At 30.1% G+C, this 16,536-nt stretch overlaps 1 protein-coding gene across 3 annotated transcripts; it reads left to right on the plus strand.

Moving 5' to 3' along the window:
• The first annotated feature begins 519 nt into the window (after positions 1–519).
• Positions 520–14,532, plus strand: LOC146529344 (uncharacterized). Of its 3 annotated transcripts, XM_085202424.1 has the most exons (8): positions 520–667; positions 1,874–2,231; positions 5,844–6,082; positions 8,670–8,758; positions 9,111–9,152; positions 9,974–10,158; positions 12,725–12,867; positions 13,150–14,532. In XM_085202424.1, exons 2-8 carry the CDS (start codon positions 2,161–2,163, stop codon positions 13,323–13,325), a joined length of 945 nt encoding a protein of 314 aa, XP_085058550.1. In that variant the 5' UTR covers positions 520–667; positions 1,874–2,160; the 3' UTR covers positions 13,326–14,532. The 3 variants fall into 3 exon arrangements, with proteins under 3 accessions (XP_085058550.1, XP_085058552.1, XP_085058551.1); XM_085202426.1 differs by lacking the exon at positions 9,111–9,152; XM_085202425.1 differs by lacking the exons at positions 520–667; positions 1,874–2,231 and adding an exon at positions 5,304–5,480.
• Positions 14,533–16,536: the final 2,004 nt, after the last annotated feature.

The raw sequence follows: 16,536 nt of genomic DNA on the forward strand, positions 1-16,536 counted from the left end.
AAAATTGTCCGTTGTTTTTTCTAATCAGTCGTGAGAGCATTCTAAATTATTTAGCTTACTTTTGATTTCACAAGAATCAGCGAACTATTCAAAAACCGCTTACGAATATGTCATAACGATTGCGGGCCGCATATTCAAATAAATATAACATCGATTAAATAATAAAAATATTCGTGATAACGTTTTGTAAATCGAAGAACGCCGGCTGCACGCATTCAAAATCATAATTTAATGTCACTTCACTTTCCACGAGCCGAGTGTAGAAGAGATAGCGCGAAGCAAACGATAAATTTTTTGATCGGCCTAATAAGGGTTCGGTTAGTAACACATTTTTCATTGATTAAGTAATTCAAACAGTTTTAAATTATATGTTGTCCATTGATTTTCATTACATTGTTCGTATGTAATTAATTATATAAAACTTTATTATTTAACTATTTAACACGAATATTTGCGTCTATAAACAGTTGGAATCCCAAATCAAAATCGATTATAGAAATGTTGAATATGTGACAATTATTTTTTTATCTGTCCGTTTTGCAAACTTCATTTATTTATATTTTATCTACTACTTCTCTAATATTCATTTCTCTACGTAGTGTACTTATTAAGGCACTGTTAAAATAATAAGATGTTTTCTAGTTGTGTTTTTATTGCTTTTAATATGGTAAGTTTTGTTGTTTATTATTGTTTCGATTTCTTTTTTTAATGTTATCATATCTAACAGAATATACATGTGTTTTTGTTTAGAACATAATTATGATGTCACATGCATGAGGTTTAGGTATTTATGTTCGTAACTCTTAATAATTCGTATAGTATACTGCGCTGAGTGCACCACTGTAGTTATATAACTAACAATGCATTATATACAGGTGTATTTATATACATTACTACGTTTTTAAAAGGTTATAATAACTTAAATCTATTTGCAAATATCTATCAAGGCCTTTAAGTGTAATAACTAATAACACCATGGGTGAAAATGGCGAAATATAAACAAAAAATGAAGAATATTTTGTTGAAAATATATTAGTTATTGCTTATTTATTACGTTCCAATCGCCAGAGTACTTTTAGAGATAGCACTAAGTGCATTATTGGTTAAAGTGTGTATATACTCTATTGCACTCAGTAAGAAAGATTGATACATAGTGCAAATGCAAAATAATGTTGGCAAAGGTAAATTTATCTTACTTATCTCAGCAGAGGTTTCTTTTAGGTAAATTTTTGATATGAGAGGTAATAAAAATGTTATTGGCAATATATATTACACAAACATGAATATAAAATAAGTATACAAAAAATATATGTTGAAATAATAATAGTAAACGTAAAATTTTTGAATTCATTTATTGCAGAAAATTATAGTGTAATAAACAGGTAATTATTTATTAAAGTAATCTATTCTAAAAAGTATTTACAGAAAATTATATTATTATCTTTATATATTATATAAGATTATATATTATTTAAGTATTTACATGTAATTATATTACAAAAATGCTTATAGAGGCATTAGGTAAAACTTTATATATTTATAAGCATTTTGTATAAATGGTCCCTTTGTATAAATGGACATGTCATAAGAAAATGTTTAACAAAGAAAGGAATAAAGATTAATCTTGATCTTAAAAAAAAATATATATATATTATATAGTAATATATATATATAGTCAGAGCCAAAGCCCTTATGCTTATAATTATTTTTTAATTGCTTAAAAGTAAGATGAACCTTTATTTGGTTTCCTGTAAACCTTCTCTTTTATCATGTCTGTTTATAAGTAATAGCCATCAATCTATTTATATTCAATTTTGTATATAATGAGAGTATTTAAAGATCAACAGCTTACATTTTTTTATGTTTGTTGCAGATGCTTCCGTCATCTCTTAATTTGAAGTCAAGTGCTTCTCAACAAGTGTCTTGAACACCACAACTTCCAATAGTTTTACTTATTTATTAACAATATATAAGTTTATTAATGTTAGCACCCATTTATCAGTTTCTTATCATTTTGCTCGAGATAAAACACACCTAAGTAGCATATCTTTTTATGTTTTGTAACAGAATTGTTGTGTTTTACGGTATTAATATTAAGTATTTATTAAGTTTATTATAAAAGCTTAAAATTTCAAAATTTGTTTGAGACATTTTATCAAGATGGCATCAAGTGATCCAGAATTAAAGGATGGATTTACTCTTCCTGTTTGGATGAAAAGTAAACCAACCAAGTAAGTAGCACAAACTACAATAGTAAATCATGTGGTTGCTTAATTATTATAAATATTAAGGAGTTGTCATGGTGCAGTGAGAGAAATGGGTCAGTTTTAAGTTCAATTGTCACTAATGACAATGAATTATGTTCATTCCACTCCAGGACATTCCAGCACTTTACAAGCAATATTTCAAAAATTAAAATTGGCAGTGCATGGGGAATTGAGTGCCTTAAAACTAGGTTCTCTCTGCCCTTCAATAATAATTTCACATGTTTTTAAATTGTCCCAATCTACATATTTATATATAATAAGACTTGTTAATGCCTGTAATCGCAAAATTAGATAGATAACATTGACTTGTTTACATATTGAAGTATTCATTTTAATATCAACATTTTGGCTGTTGTAAAATTTTAATATATATATTTCTTTTCATTTTCAATATTTTGTGACGTAAAAAAAGTATAACAAAGTATATAATATTATTACTTATCTACAAAACATAAGAATTTGTACATTTCTTTCCTTAGTGTGGGAATAGCACTTCAAAAACGTGAATATTTATATATTACAAAAAATTACAGTAAAAGAAAATCATGGCACAAAAAGTGTGTAAGTTAAAATAATTGTGGTATTGGAGAACTTAACTTAACTTAACTTAATTGTATTTATTTCCAGTTGTAATAACAGTAGTAGTTTTTCTATCTTTAAATTTATAATTTTCTTTATAGTCACACATACTTTCTGGTCCTATTTTTCTTCCAGAACAAAAGGCATTAAAAAATATAATACTAATGCTAGATTTTGTAATAAATGATTTTAAAATAACCGTTTTGCTATACGAGTATACCAAACAGACCTACACAAGGCCATTACTAAGCGAAGGTGTGGTCAAAACAAGTTGTCGCAATTGGTCGGCCCTCGATTTATTTCAACATAGAGCTTTACTAGTTTTCTTTATATAAACTACAAATATTTAACTGTGCTGCGTCACCTGTTAGATTTATTTAATGGGCCAATTACTTACGCAATCAATACTAACAATGCACGACTTCACGTAATGTTATATTAGAAATACTAGCATAGATATCTCGGAAAATATAAAGAAGACTAAGTACATTATATATTAATCATTTGAATGCTGCCATCCACGCTTAGTGTTAAGACACTCCGTGTTTCCACTTTCCCCCGAATTCTTCGAGCGTTGCCAGTTGAATGGCGTAACTCAACGCCGACCTTTTGCCTTTTACCAGAGCGAAGAAATGAAAATATAACCCGAGTGCGGATCAAACCCACAACCGCTTGTGCCACTACGCTACAACGACCTCAATTTAATTTATTGATTATTCTAAAGATATGACCATAAAACTAACAGACGTTATAAAACTTTCTTTTATTTTAAATACTATTCAATAAGAAACTTATTTAATCATTGACATTACAAGAATTGATTTATGTAATAATTCTAGCATTTACATGTAATACTTTAGAGAAACCTTATCTAACTAATACTCTTGTGACGTCAACTTCGATCGATCTTGATCTTGAGCAATTGACATCGCATCGCATAATAATATTATTATGTTTCCAATATATGTATCCATATATAGATTTTGTTTAAAATTATTTGTCTCTGAGTGCGTACATACCGAGCTTGTTTTGAACCTAGATACAATTGTTATATTTATTTAAAAACAAAATGATAACGTTCCTGTTTTACATTTTAACTTCATCTTTATTAAGAAAAGCACGCTTTATTTTATATCAAAAACGTATAGTTATGTTATGAAAAATTTTATTAATAGTTCAATAAGTTAATACAAAATTAACAAAACTATAAAACTATAATAAAGATGAATATAAATTTTAAAAATGTGTCTATATTTTGTTTGAACAATGACTAGAAAAACAGTTGCTATGAAATGTTAACATTTTATCCTTCTTTACAAAGTTACAATATGTTTTATCGAAAGAATCTTAAAAAAAAAATGTTATAAACATGTAAGCCTTACGTAGTATACAGAAGCCATTTAAAATGCAAGAGTTACATAAAATATTGATATTTTCAAACATTAACAAGTATATCTATATAGGTTGTATCTAAATGTTATATTATACATATATCTCTAATATACCTATGTATAATATAACATTTAGCTGTAAACCTTGTAGAAAATACAAGAGACATATCTTTTTAAAAAAATCTCTAAATAAATATTATGCTCAGGTTATCTTATCATCTCATCACATGTGTGAATTGATTTGTCAATATTGTGTTTTTTGACGTAGTATTCTATAATTAATTCGGTATTTCCTCTTCTTGTGTGTTCATTTACAATTTGTATAGAAACCCCTGCCTCTATAAAAGGGTAGGCTCAGACATAAAGAACCTAAAAAAACCTCATCGTTGAGAGGCAGAAGGGAAAATAAAATTAATTCATTCCCCCGAGTGGGAATCTAACTCGCAACTATCGTTTGCAATCTGATGCTATCCCACTGCGTCATTATGTCCTCAATTTCTATTTAAAAGAGAGCATTTTACACCTGCCTTTCAAATATAGTCTTTGTGTTTGATGCATAATGTGCATAATTAAAACAAGCGTTATTGTGCGTTGTATTTTCAAGACGTGCAATGGTCGAGAAAGTCGAAAGATAATTTTTGTATCAGAGCCAATTTATCTATTTATATCGCAATAATATGTTCGCGTCTGCCTTTCAAATATAAGTCTATTTGAAAGGTATATAAATAATTTGGCATTTCATATTTCCTATAACTTGTGCGCCAAGTCTCGTTATCCCCGCTACGAAGAATTCCATAATGTTTCGAAAATGTGAACGTATGTTTTTGACCTCTAACTACCCACCGTGTATCGTACTTGTACGACTGTACGCCTGTACGTCGGTGAGTATGTTATGTCGTGTGTTGTTGGGGGAGTGAGCGTACAATTCGATCCTATTGGTCGGCCGACAGTGACGTCACATGTTATTTTTGTTTAGTTTACAAGGCATATTATCTTGATAAGATTAAAACTACTAGCAACAGTACTTGCTATAAAATGTTATTGGTGGCATTAAAAGCTTTTAGTTAGAGTTATATTTTGTGAACGTTGACACCTTTTGAATATTATCTTTGATAAATTATAATACGTAATAATTTATACTTACATTACTATAATATTGGTGTTTTAACTGCGAACGGTGTGTGAAAATGATGAAAAATAGGAATATTGTGGCACAGTTTAGTACTCTGAACAATTTAATCTCGTAAGTACTCGTATAGTGTACTTACAACAACAACTATATCATCAAAACTAAAAACAATAATAAGAAGTGAAATTATTTTAAGTGAATATAATAATAGGGCAGTACTAGTAATATGAGAATAATATGTATAAAATCACTTACTAAGCTAAACAAATGTATTATCTTCAGCAATTATTAAATAAAACTCTTTAACTGGATTTTTCGGGGGACAGGAATAGACTGCCCGGCCACGGACAACTGCATAGTGTTCGAATCGTCGGGTTTCCAAAAAAAATATATATAATACTAAATATACGATATTCATCCAGTTAAAAAGTTTAATTTAAAATGTGTAAAAATAAAAGATCTTATTATTGTTTACAGGGAGTTTGAACCTTTCGCTTCATCACCACCAGCACCAGAGGATTCGTTCTTCTACATCCGCTATCCCAAACCAGACGTCCTATTCGGCAAAACAAAGTTCAACAACGACCTTCCTAAAGTCCTGACTGAACAACAGGAGTTGTCAGCGACATACAACGTGATCAAAGAGAAGGATTGGTCGAAACACACCAAGCCCTGCCAAGAAGTTTTGCACGGCATTGCGCCTATTAATACTGCTGGTGAGAATCTTATTTAAACGTTTATTTTGATCTAGACCAGTCATACTGGCGCTGTCTTTTAGTACATTTGTATTTAATTCATCTATAGGTACCTATTTGCGTTTGCAATTTCTTGAAGTTATAATAAATTCTCTTATTTAATATAATTTTAAGAAATAATTCAATTTAGTGTTATATAGTAGTATAGTAGTTATTTAGAATTATTTTGTTATTAACCTATTAAATATTATTGTTAATATTTTTTTTATTTAAAGAGTTATTGAAATCGTGAAACATATATAAAAATGTCATATAACTTCTCTTATGTTTGTTAGCTGACTTTTTAAAGTTTATTCAACTGATTTAATTCATATATTTTTTACCAAGTTTCTTTTGATAATTTAGATCTTTATTTTATATGTATATGTATATTTTATATATAAAAAAACACCTGTGCTATATAAATTATCGCTTTAAATATTATTATTATTAAAATATTATTAATTATTATTAATCTTTATGTAAGTCGTTAAAGTATGTATATTGATAAATATTATTGAATTCCCTTATTATAAAACAGCCGATTTGTTATTGTTGTTGGTAGGGTCTGCGTAAACACGGGCAAAATAAGCCATTTCAAACAAATATCTTAAGTAAACAGTATGCTAATTTAATTTACGACGTGAACGATGGTTCTACTACCACTATCTATTTGTTTTTACGTCAACAGTACTTACTAAGTGAATATTATTAAAGTATGAAATATTTCACTTTTAGGTTTCACATATTCCTACTTTATCTTCCGTTCTTTTAGTGCCTTGTGTTTTAATATAAATAATAAACTAGTTTGCGATATGTAGGAAAAGTCATGTTTCAATTTCTCGAAGGATACTTCGTGTCGCATTAGATAAATGATAAAGCACACATATGTATAGTAAAAGTACAAATATAGTATATGTGAGTGTTTTTATTAAATAAAGTAAACTCTTTAAAGGTCAATCGTATATAATATGTCGTAGGTATATAAATATCTGTTGTAAACACGACAGACTGACTTCACGAAATAATTAAACAAGATTGCATAAGAAAAGTGAATGTGAAGAGATGTTTACAAGTTTTAATTTTACTGCAATAAAGTGGAAACCTTTATTTTCTTTTAATAAAAAATCTCTGCCTTATTGTTTATTATATTTTTTAAACGAAAACTGCGAAATTTATATTAATAAGATTATAAATATTAATAATATGTTACTGAATGAGTCGTTATTATTACTAGATGATCACTATTTTAGTGCAAGTTCTGTCCCCGACTGTACTGGGCAGTGCGGAAAATGTAGGTTCAGAAACCAATAAATAAATGTTACAACAAAGTTTTGTGGTTTGACGTAACAAGATTTTGATAAAAGCACTTTTGCACAGTTAGATTTAACCTACAAAATTCGGCAGATTTTTGATTTAAAATAATATTTTAGAAGCTAACTGAGATAAAGGAAACGATGTCATAAGTTATCTGTATACTTATATAATGGATATATTTAAAAAAATATATATAACATATCTTCTTTATATCTCTGCGAGTGGTCATTATATTTAAGTGACATTTGATTATATATGTGTATTTTTATAAAAAACAATCGAAACATATAGGTCAAAATTACTTGTTTTTTATGTATTGGCCATTGAACTTAAGTCTACAAACGACGAGTGTCATTAAATTCTCATATATGTAGGTATGTATATAAATGTCATACTAACCTTGTCTATCTCGAAAAACAGGATATAATGCTGCTGCCATATTAGCTTTTGCTGTGCATCAATAATGATATGAAATAAATAAAAAAATATTACTTACGCCAGTATTTATAATATCTAATAAATCGCTCTCAAGATCGATCTCAGACTTGAGTAAGGTTTACAATTGCGGGGCTTAGTGTTTGTACTTTTATTAGGAATGGCAGCGAATACGTCATTGATGCCTTCAATGCAATTTATCTTTATTGTTCAAAGTTTATTGTTAGTAGGTATTTAAAAACGTGAATACTTAATATAATAGCTTTTTCGACACAATTGCACACTTGCAGTAAATTTTTCATGTATTTTAATCTATTAAAATACTCACTAAAATATTATTATTAGCCAATGTTTAGTTAAGTTACTTGTTGAATACCACGAAAATGTGAATCGTCTTTATATTTCAATTAGTGTAACGATCTATGTTATGTAATTGTAGGCAGATTCCATTCGTATCGTATTTATATTAATAACTATTGATTGGTAGTACCTACACAGTTTGTTTGTGGTCTGATTATATATTTTTTTTAATTTCACGCTCTATTCCGCGCATAGCAGGGCAGACAGAGTGAAGTGAGCACTTAGTGTGAAGACTCTCCGTTCCTCACTTTCCGTCGAATCTCGAGACATTGCGTGTTGAGTGGTGGAACTCAACACCACACTTTGTCTGGTTACCAGAGCGGAAATGAAACTATCATATAATACGTCTCCCCGAGTGGGAATCGAATCCACAATCGTCGTGTTTACAGTCACACGCTTGTGCCTCTGTGCCACTACGGCTTCGACAATTATTTGTAATTATAATTATTGTTTTCAGTTAAATCGGCCAACGTTAAACCCAAGCCAGCGGGCACCGATGATGGATTCAAAGGGGAAGGTGCGGCGTGCGGCAGTTCCGTCGTCAAGGTTAGTACATAGTAGAGTGCATTATTATCAATTTATATATATTTTTAGCTTTACGGGATACACCGTATATGGCAGGGTTGGCAGAGGAAACGAGCTAGCGAACGAACGAACTAGCACCGACTAAACATCGAGTTTTTCCGTATTGAGTCGCGGAACTTAACGCCGCACTTTCTTTTGTCTTTTTCTGTCTTTTTTCTGTCATAATTCATTCCCCCGAGTAGAAATCGAGACCACAACCGATGTTACAGCTAGATGCCGCTGCTTTTCGCGGTCCTCTATTTATATTATCAACAAATCCTTATTATTTTATTGCTTATATGATTTTATTTACTATATTTATTATGAATTTTAGATATTCGAAAATTTTCATCCTGCCTTCAATAAGGAAATTAAGGTTAATTACACAGTTAGCATTTTAGTTTGATTAGAATAACATGAACCACATTCTTAACATTACTTATAGCTTGATGCCATATACACGCTTCGGTGTGGTTTCTCACTTATAACTTGATATATTTTAGCATGAAGAATAGTGCCGATAGCTTTTTATGTTAGTTGTTTTTATCAGAAGTAGTTGCAAGTAACTCAAGGCACTTCCGAGCTCGTTGATCCATATAAATGCGAGCGCGCAGTGACTTAGCTATACGTTCACCTAAATAACTGTAACATTAATGTACGTTAGAATGCAATTCATTTTGAATGCAATTTTGTATATTTATGAACCGTATGTAAATAATTTGTGTGGTGTGTTATCATTTTCTAATCAAATGTTGTGTTTGTTTAAGTTAACGAACATTTCATGTAAATTAAAATACGAAAAAAAAGCATTTTGTAAAAAAATACGACATTAATAGTATTTAGTACATAACTAGAATCATGTAGCAGATTCGTTGCTATCACTACATAGTATGTATATACATCGACATGAGTACATCTCCGCTTTGGTTCATCTTTTCTAAAAGTACACTCAACCCGTTTAATTGGGCCCTACTCATGGGCGTAGGAATGGAAAGTCGGATGGTTTTTGCTCACCAGAATAGTGTTGTGCTGACCCCAGAATATTTTCAAACAGAAAATTAAGCATAAAAAAATCTATACACAAAAAGAGAAATTTGAAACTAAAGACAAGGCCACTCTGGAAAATGTCACTTAATTTGTCTATATATGTAATTTCACTACTTAATGCAATATTTATGTCTGTTATTATTTTTATAGGTGGCACACCAAATGATACAAACTCGTTCGCCACGAGGTTTCACAGTCGCCACGCCAGTTGATGAAGGAGCTCCTGAGCCTAAATCTAAGAGTTTAGCCAGACGTGGAAGCAAAAGTCTACCGGCCACACCGGTGCATTCACCACCATCAAGTCCAACGAGCCGTAGAAGAATGAATGGCAATCGGTAATTATTATTACTATTTTTGATTTATTATTACTTCAATTTATTCTCGAAGTGGGAGTCGAATCTTTATCGCCTTTACAGTAGCCATATTTTTTGTTCCAAAATATAGCTTGCTTTCCAAAATATGGTAACTTTCTAAAATACTACTTCCAATTTTGGATATAAAAACGACAAATACGACAATCATTTGTCGTATTTATAAAAAAGTTATTTATGTAGAACGAGCGATGTCTGGATGATTAGATATAAACATTTTTATCGTTACGTAATAAACATATTTATAATAATGTTTTGGAGATTTAGAATTTAAAAGTATTTCTTTTTCTAATTAAGGCAATTATTATTTAATGTTGAATGTCAACAAGAGCTTTTAATCAATAACTTTTTTATGTTATGGTGAAAATTATGAATGTATCTTTTTTTAGGAAAGTACCAATTTATTAGTTCGAAATTTAATTAAATTTTCAATAATTGACAAAGTGAAAAAAAAAACACATTAAAGTAAAACCTAGAATATCAAATATTCATAATGTAATATATTAAAAAAAAATTTTGTACGCTAATCCACCCAAAGTGAAATAACTAAATAAAACTTACACTATACACGCGGGCGAAGCCGTCTGCGGAACTCTAGTACATAATATATATCAAAGAGATATAAATATCAGATAAACTTATATACAAAATCAAAACATCGTTCACTCTAAAATAGTAATAATTTTTAAAAAATAAAATTAGTCAAAACTTTTGAATCGACAACGATCACGTGTAGAACGATCAAGTGACAAATGTCGTAAATGACTCTTCTTTTGCATAATTTGTTAACACTAGAAGTGCCGAAGATTGAGACCCACCTTGAACCGCCGTCGTGACAAATTTGTCCCATTCTACTTATTATGTTGATTTTTGGTATAATACAAAAAAAATATTATTAAAATAATTCGTAAAATATGTAGATCATCTTTAATAATCAATTTTTGTTCTTTAACACACATAAAAGTACCAAAAAACCAAACACAAAGAAAGAATCAAATATTTCAAATACGTTCTAAGGTCGTGACAACTAACTGAATAACTCTTACAAAATTATAAGTTATTGAAATTAGTTAATATTATTATTAGGCCAAGTAATGCATTAATATATTCTTCATCAGTGATACATCATAGATGATTTATAACATTGCATAGTAATGCCTCCAGAATTCGACGGAAAATGCCAGCGGAGTGCATAGCACTAGGTTCCCAGGTTCCCTCCACCTATCCTACAATTGCCCACATTTGGTATCGAGTGTTTTTCTAAAATTCAAGCCTAGCTTAGTCATCCTTTCATCTTGAACCTACCTACACACATCTTGAACCTACCTACACCTACATCATACCTCATTTGAACTAGCGGCAAAATTTAGTGTTGACACCAATTTTACCCCACTTTTCAGGCTATTATTTTTTAAGATTTATGTATAAATGTATAGATTTTTTCCTGTACTAGTACTACATGTAGATGCTAACTGCCAAATTTCATATTTCTAAGTTAACTGAAAGTACCTTATTAATTTGATTCCCTTTATAGTGTCGAAATACACGCTTTTTACTATATAAATGGTCATATCTTTTTTTAAGGGTGCTTTTTCAGGAAATCAAGGGACTGTAGATCGTCATATAGTCGATATTCATATACTCATATGAATATCAACTCGATTTCTCCAAGCGTTCCTGATATAAAGGCAAAGACAGCCGGATGGACAAAAAATGATCTTATAAGGGTTTTTTTTTCCTTAAAAGCTACAGAACCCTAAAAACTTAGGTATAGACTGCTAAACCTACTATTCAATTTTTTTCCGCCCCCGCATCGTCCTTTCACCTCCACTTCGTCCCCGAGGCATGAAAATATGTCAAATTATACCCTCAAATAATAAAATAATAATGGCGGGACAAAAATGACCCAGCGGCAGTTCTAGCTAAATCTCATTTTTTTTCAAAAAGTATGACTGCTATAAAATTATTTATATTTTTAATTAAATAAATGTGTAAAATTGGTAATACTCAAAAAGTTTCATCTACATACATTAACAAACAAAAAAGTTATAAACAATCAACCTTGCGTTTGGGACAAAAATGGGACGGCGGCGCTTCTAGTGTTAAACGACTAATTTATTAGAAGTCAGAAAACGGTCGAGGCAATTAGTAGGAAGTAAAAACTTAATAATACATACAATAATACCTCGGGCAATTAGTTTTTAAATTAGAATCACCAGAAGGTCCTTTTAGAAATGGTACAATTTATACTGTTTATCCTTTCTTAGATATTATGTTTGTATATTAACTTAAATAACTATGGCAGTTACAGATCCTTTACAGTAGAATCGATTCGTGACCCTGATGTTAGTTGTTTCTAGTTTAGCGCTTTGTTTTGAGAATTGTCTTCCCGAATGAACAATGTGCAAAAGTTCAGAAAACCAACCTTCAAAACGCCCACGACTCGTCAACCGTAACAAAGCAAAACGCCAGAAAAAATGTGTTTAATTTAAAATATTCTGCAATTACTTAAAATAAAATGTTGTTCCAGTTATTTCACGTCTCCTTTCGAGCCTGTGGAAGATATAAACAATAGATCATGGCTTACAACTGCACTTCTAGGATTCAAGAAGGATCTTACAACTTCTACTTCTACATTGGCTGAAGAAGACGCTTTGGAAAATAGATTACAAGGTATATATTAACAATTTTTAACATTTTTTAATTTTATATTATTTTTTATTTAGATTTTCTTTTATTTAGTATACATAACAATTTGAGCATAGTGAGGATTGAGTTTATATCTGGCTATACGCACGTAGGGTTCCGTACTTACGGAAGTGTGCTAATGGGGCACGAAGTGCTTTAACACTGTCAACCGGTACACTTAAAAGCGGTATAAGTTACGTTAGATTAGCCAAAAAAATAATTTGTGTTAAATACATGATTTTCTAAAGTTTTCTTATTTATTTCCAGTCGGCTCTTTAGCAGAGTCGGTAGAAAATCTGGGACCTGCACCTAAAATAGAGCCTAAAGAGATATCTCAAGAAACTTTGAGTCAACAGCCGAAACTATCTAAACCTGCACACACTTTCCGTCCAAAACCCTCAGAATTAAGGGAAATGAACTTTTGGTCACCGACATCCATGTAAAGTAATATATCTGCATTCATTATTAATTATAAGTTTATATTTACTATCGTCTGTATGTTTGTATGTATGTCTAACAAATTGAATTGTAAATGTAAATCCTTCTTTGTTTTCTTTTTTTAATATTTTTTGTATGAGCATAAATGGAAATTTATCCCTTTTGGGTTTATTTGGATGATATTAATAGTGATATTACAAAATGCTTGGAAGTTTGCACATAATATATTCTTATATCTATTACGCATTGTGACAATAATAATCATATTTGTTATCAAAAATGGCTACAAAAATAATAGGATTTTCCAAAATGAATATAATATTTTGTTTTTCCATTGTACTCGCGTTTTACAGGAAATGATGAATTTGCCTTATCTTTTAAATGTATAGATATTACTTGACAATGATTGACGAATTATTCACGTGTTCGGGGTTTCAATAATAAAATGTATTGTCTTTTAAGTATTTCTAAGGATCATTGAAATGTTTTCGATACAAATGGTCAGACGGTTAATATTAGTTAGCAAGTAAAGGAAGTGATTAAGTAATATTATATTCCAATTATGTTTAAAAATCACCCATATTCATTTTAGTAATATTTCAATCATCAACACATATTGTATTTTATTTGTAAGCTCTCATTCAAAACATTATATGTACTAGTTATATTTTATGAAGGAAAAAAATACTGCAAACTGTGAAAGGTTTCATCATTCTTGTGATTGATGCTTAATTAAAACAAATGTTTCATTAAAGAAGAAGAATTTGAATACCTTTGGTTAATGAAGTATATTAATTTTAATGTATTAATAATGTTCTACGTGAAGTGTTTTTTAAATGGATATGAGTGGTTGGATATTGAATGAATAAAACTTAATTCATGGATACTTTTTGGTGACGACGAACTTTTGTTCTTATTGTATGTAATATTTGAATGTGAATGTATTACTAAATGTTGTAACATCTTCATCTCAAGTTAAATGCCGCCTTGGACTTTACTGGAAAATAAGTAACATTTTTAGATTCTACCATTTTTTCTTAATGTATTCTGAAAGCACATTAATTTACTGATTAATATTCACGTATTTTATGTAGTATAATGTATAAATATTTAGTTGTGTTTAATCTAGAGCAGATATGATTTCCATTATCGATAATAGACTAATGACGGTTTATTCAGTATAGCTACAGCTAAATAAACTTTTATCTACTACACTCGAGTTATCATTTACGTGCCCATATTCGATATTTTTAGAATCAATCATACATATGATGAATTAATGTTAGTAAAATGTTTTTGGCATATAATTTTATACAAATAGTATTCAACTGTTTGTATAAAGTTATATGGACATAGAAATCAAGGTTAGAGATAATTTTATAATAAAGAGTAAATTTAATATTTTTAAAGTAAAAAGGTCGCCATAGTTCAATAGACGTCTGTGAATTAACGCTGTACATTTAAATGTTGTTACCAATATAGATTTATTTTCGATTTGGTTAGACATGGTGTGTTTGCTATCATATAAAGTCTGAGTGCAAAGTTAAATCGCTCCGTCCGTTGTATAATGTCAGATTTTTTTGTGATATAAAAATGAAAAACAAACATCTACTTACTGCTATTTCGTTAAAGAACATTTTTAACATGTCGTGTAACTTGAGGCCAGTCATGGTGCAAGGGCAAAAGTGTGGTGGGTCCTCGTGTCCTTGGTCCGCCACTCAACACGCAATGTTCCCAGCATTCGGCAAAAAAGCGAGGGAAGCGGGGTGTCTTATCATTAGGCTTTCTGCCTTGCCTATTACATATGGGATACAGCGTGAAGCTGAAAAAAAATTGTTTTGTTTTTTAATTATACTTCTCTACTGAATATTTCTAAAAATAGTTAAAATTAACAAATAAACATATCTTTTCAGTTGTACTTTTCTAATTTTTTTTGTGTGCAATAAAGAATATAATGTATATAAATGTATAATTACATTTTTATGATATGACATTAACTTTATTCGTGAGTAAAAGTAATAAAATATTCTCTATAATTATAATATTATGACGCAAGTATCGTTTGCGTGAATGATAATTTGATAACAAAAATAAATTACGCTCTATTTCCCCGCGTTCGTGTTAACTACTTTTATTAAAGTATTAAGGTGTGAGTACGAATAATTTATTTCGAGTATGTATGTATGTATTATAATTGGTGGCCAGTCGTGGCACAGGGGTGCAAGGCTGTGACTCATTAACGGTTGTGGGTTCAACATCCGATCGAAGATAAGATATTATCATTTCTTCGCTCTGGAGTCCAGGCAAAGCGCGGCGCCACTCAACACGCAATGCGTCTAGAATTCGGCAGAAAGTAGGAAACGGACTGTCTTATCACTAGATTCCCTCTGCTTATCCTGCTGTGTGCGGGATACAGCGTGAAGTAGATTTATTTTATCTTGATCTTCAAAATTCCGTCTGAAGTGTTTTTAGGGCATTTAAATTTATTATCAATAGCATTATATCTAACTAATGGATAATATATTTTACCAAATGTATATCTACGGATATCAAAGCTTTGTAAAAGTTGTTTGCTTCCTGAGGAGGTAGCTAATAATAATAAAAAAAAGGAAAACTGTCCTCCGTCCGCCATTACGTCGAAATTTCCATTTGGCGATAGACGATATTTTATTTCTTCTTAACCAACCTACCTTAAAAATTGTAAAATTCTTTATCATGCTAAATAATACATATATTAAAAAAAAGTATTTTTAAGTAAAAAAATACAACACAGTGATCGATTTGTTTTCACTAAGCGCTCCGCTGCAATATCGCATGCTACTGAAATCGACAATTCCAAATAATTGTAGCGATAACCCACCCGCATGGCCGGAATAACCTTTTTATTTCATTTTCCAGCAAACAAAGCACTATTCCTGTCGCGTGACGGAATCTCGTGTACGTTTTATGATTACCGAACCATTTGCCCAGTTCTGTTATCGTTTGGCTGTGACTTATAACGACGCTGCTTTAATACGACCGAGGTTGTACATTTGTTTTTGTATGAATACAAGCAAAATTAATTAATTAATTATTATTGTAGGTATTTGTATCAATTATTATAGGTAGTTTTAGTTTTAATAGAATAAAAATATGCATAAGACATTTTTTTTTACTCAATCTCTATTTTATAAACTGTTAACTTTAGCCTTAAGGGTTGTAATTTTTATACGGTGT

Source organism: Heliconius melpomene, chromosome 18 (genome assembly GCF_056956725.1).
Source record: "Heliconius melpomene rosina isolate 202511_hmr_F chromosome 18, ASM5695672v1, whole genome shotgun sequence".
In the NCBI taxonomy this organism is placed as follows: domain Eukaryota; kingdom Metazoa; phylum Arthropoda; class Insecta; order Lepidoptera; family Nymphalidae; genus Heliconius; species Heliconius melpomene.

Bases quoted from the DNA above. Each gene is read 5' to 3' on its own strand.
- LOC146529344 (XM_085202424.1), top strand. From the start codon at position 2,161: ATGGCATCAAGTGATCCAGAATTAAAGGATGGATTTACTCTTCCTGTT. The intron at 8,759-9,110 runs GTTAGTACATAG...TATGAATTTTAG, and splicing joins GCGGCAGTTCCGTCGTCAAG to ATATTCGAAAATTTTCATCC. The intron at 10,159-12,724 runs GTAATTATTATT...ATGTTGTTCCAG, and splicing joins AGAAGAATGAATGGCAATCG to TTATTTCACGTCTCCTTTCG.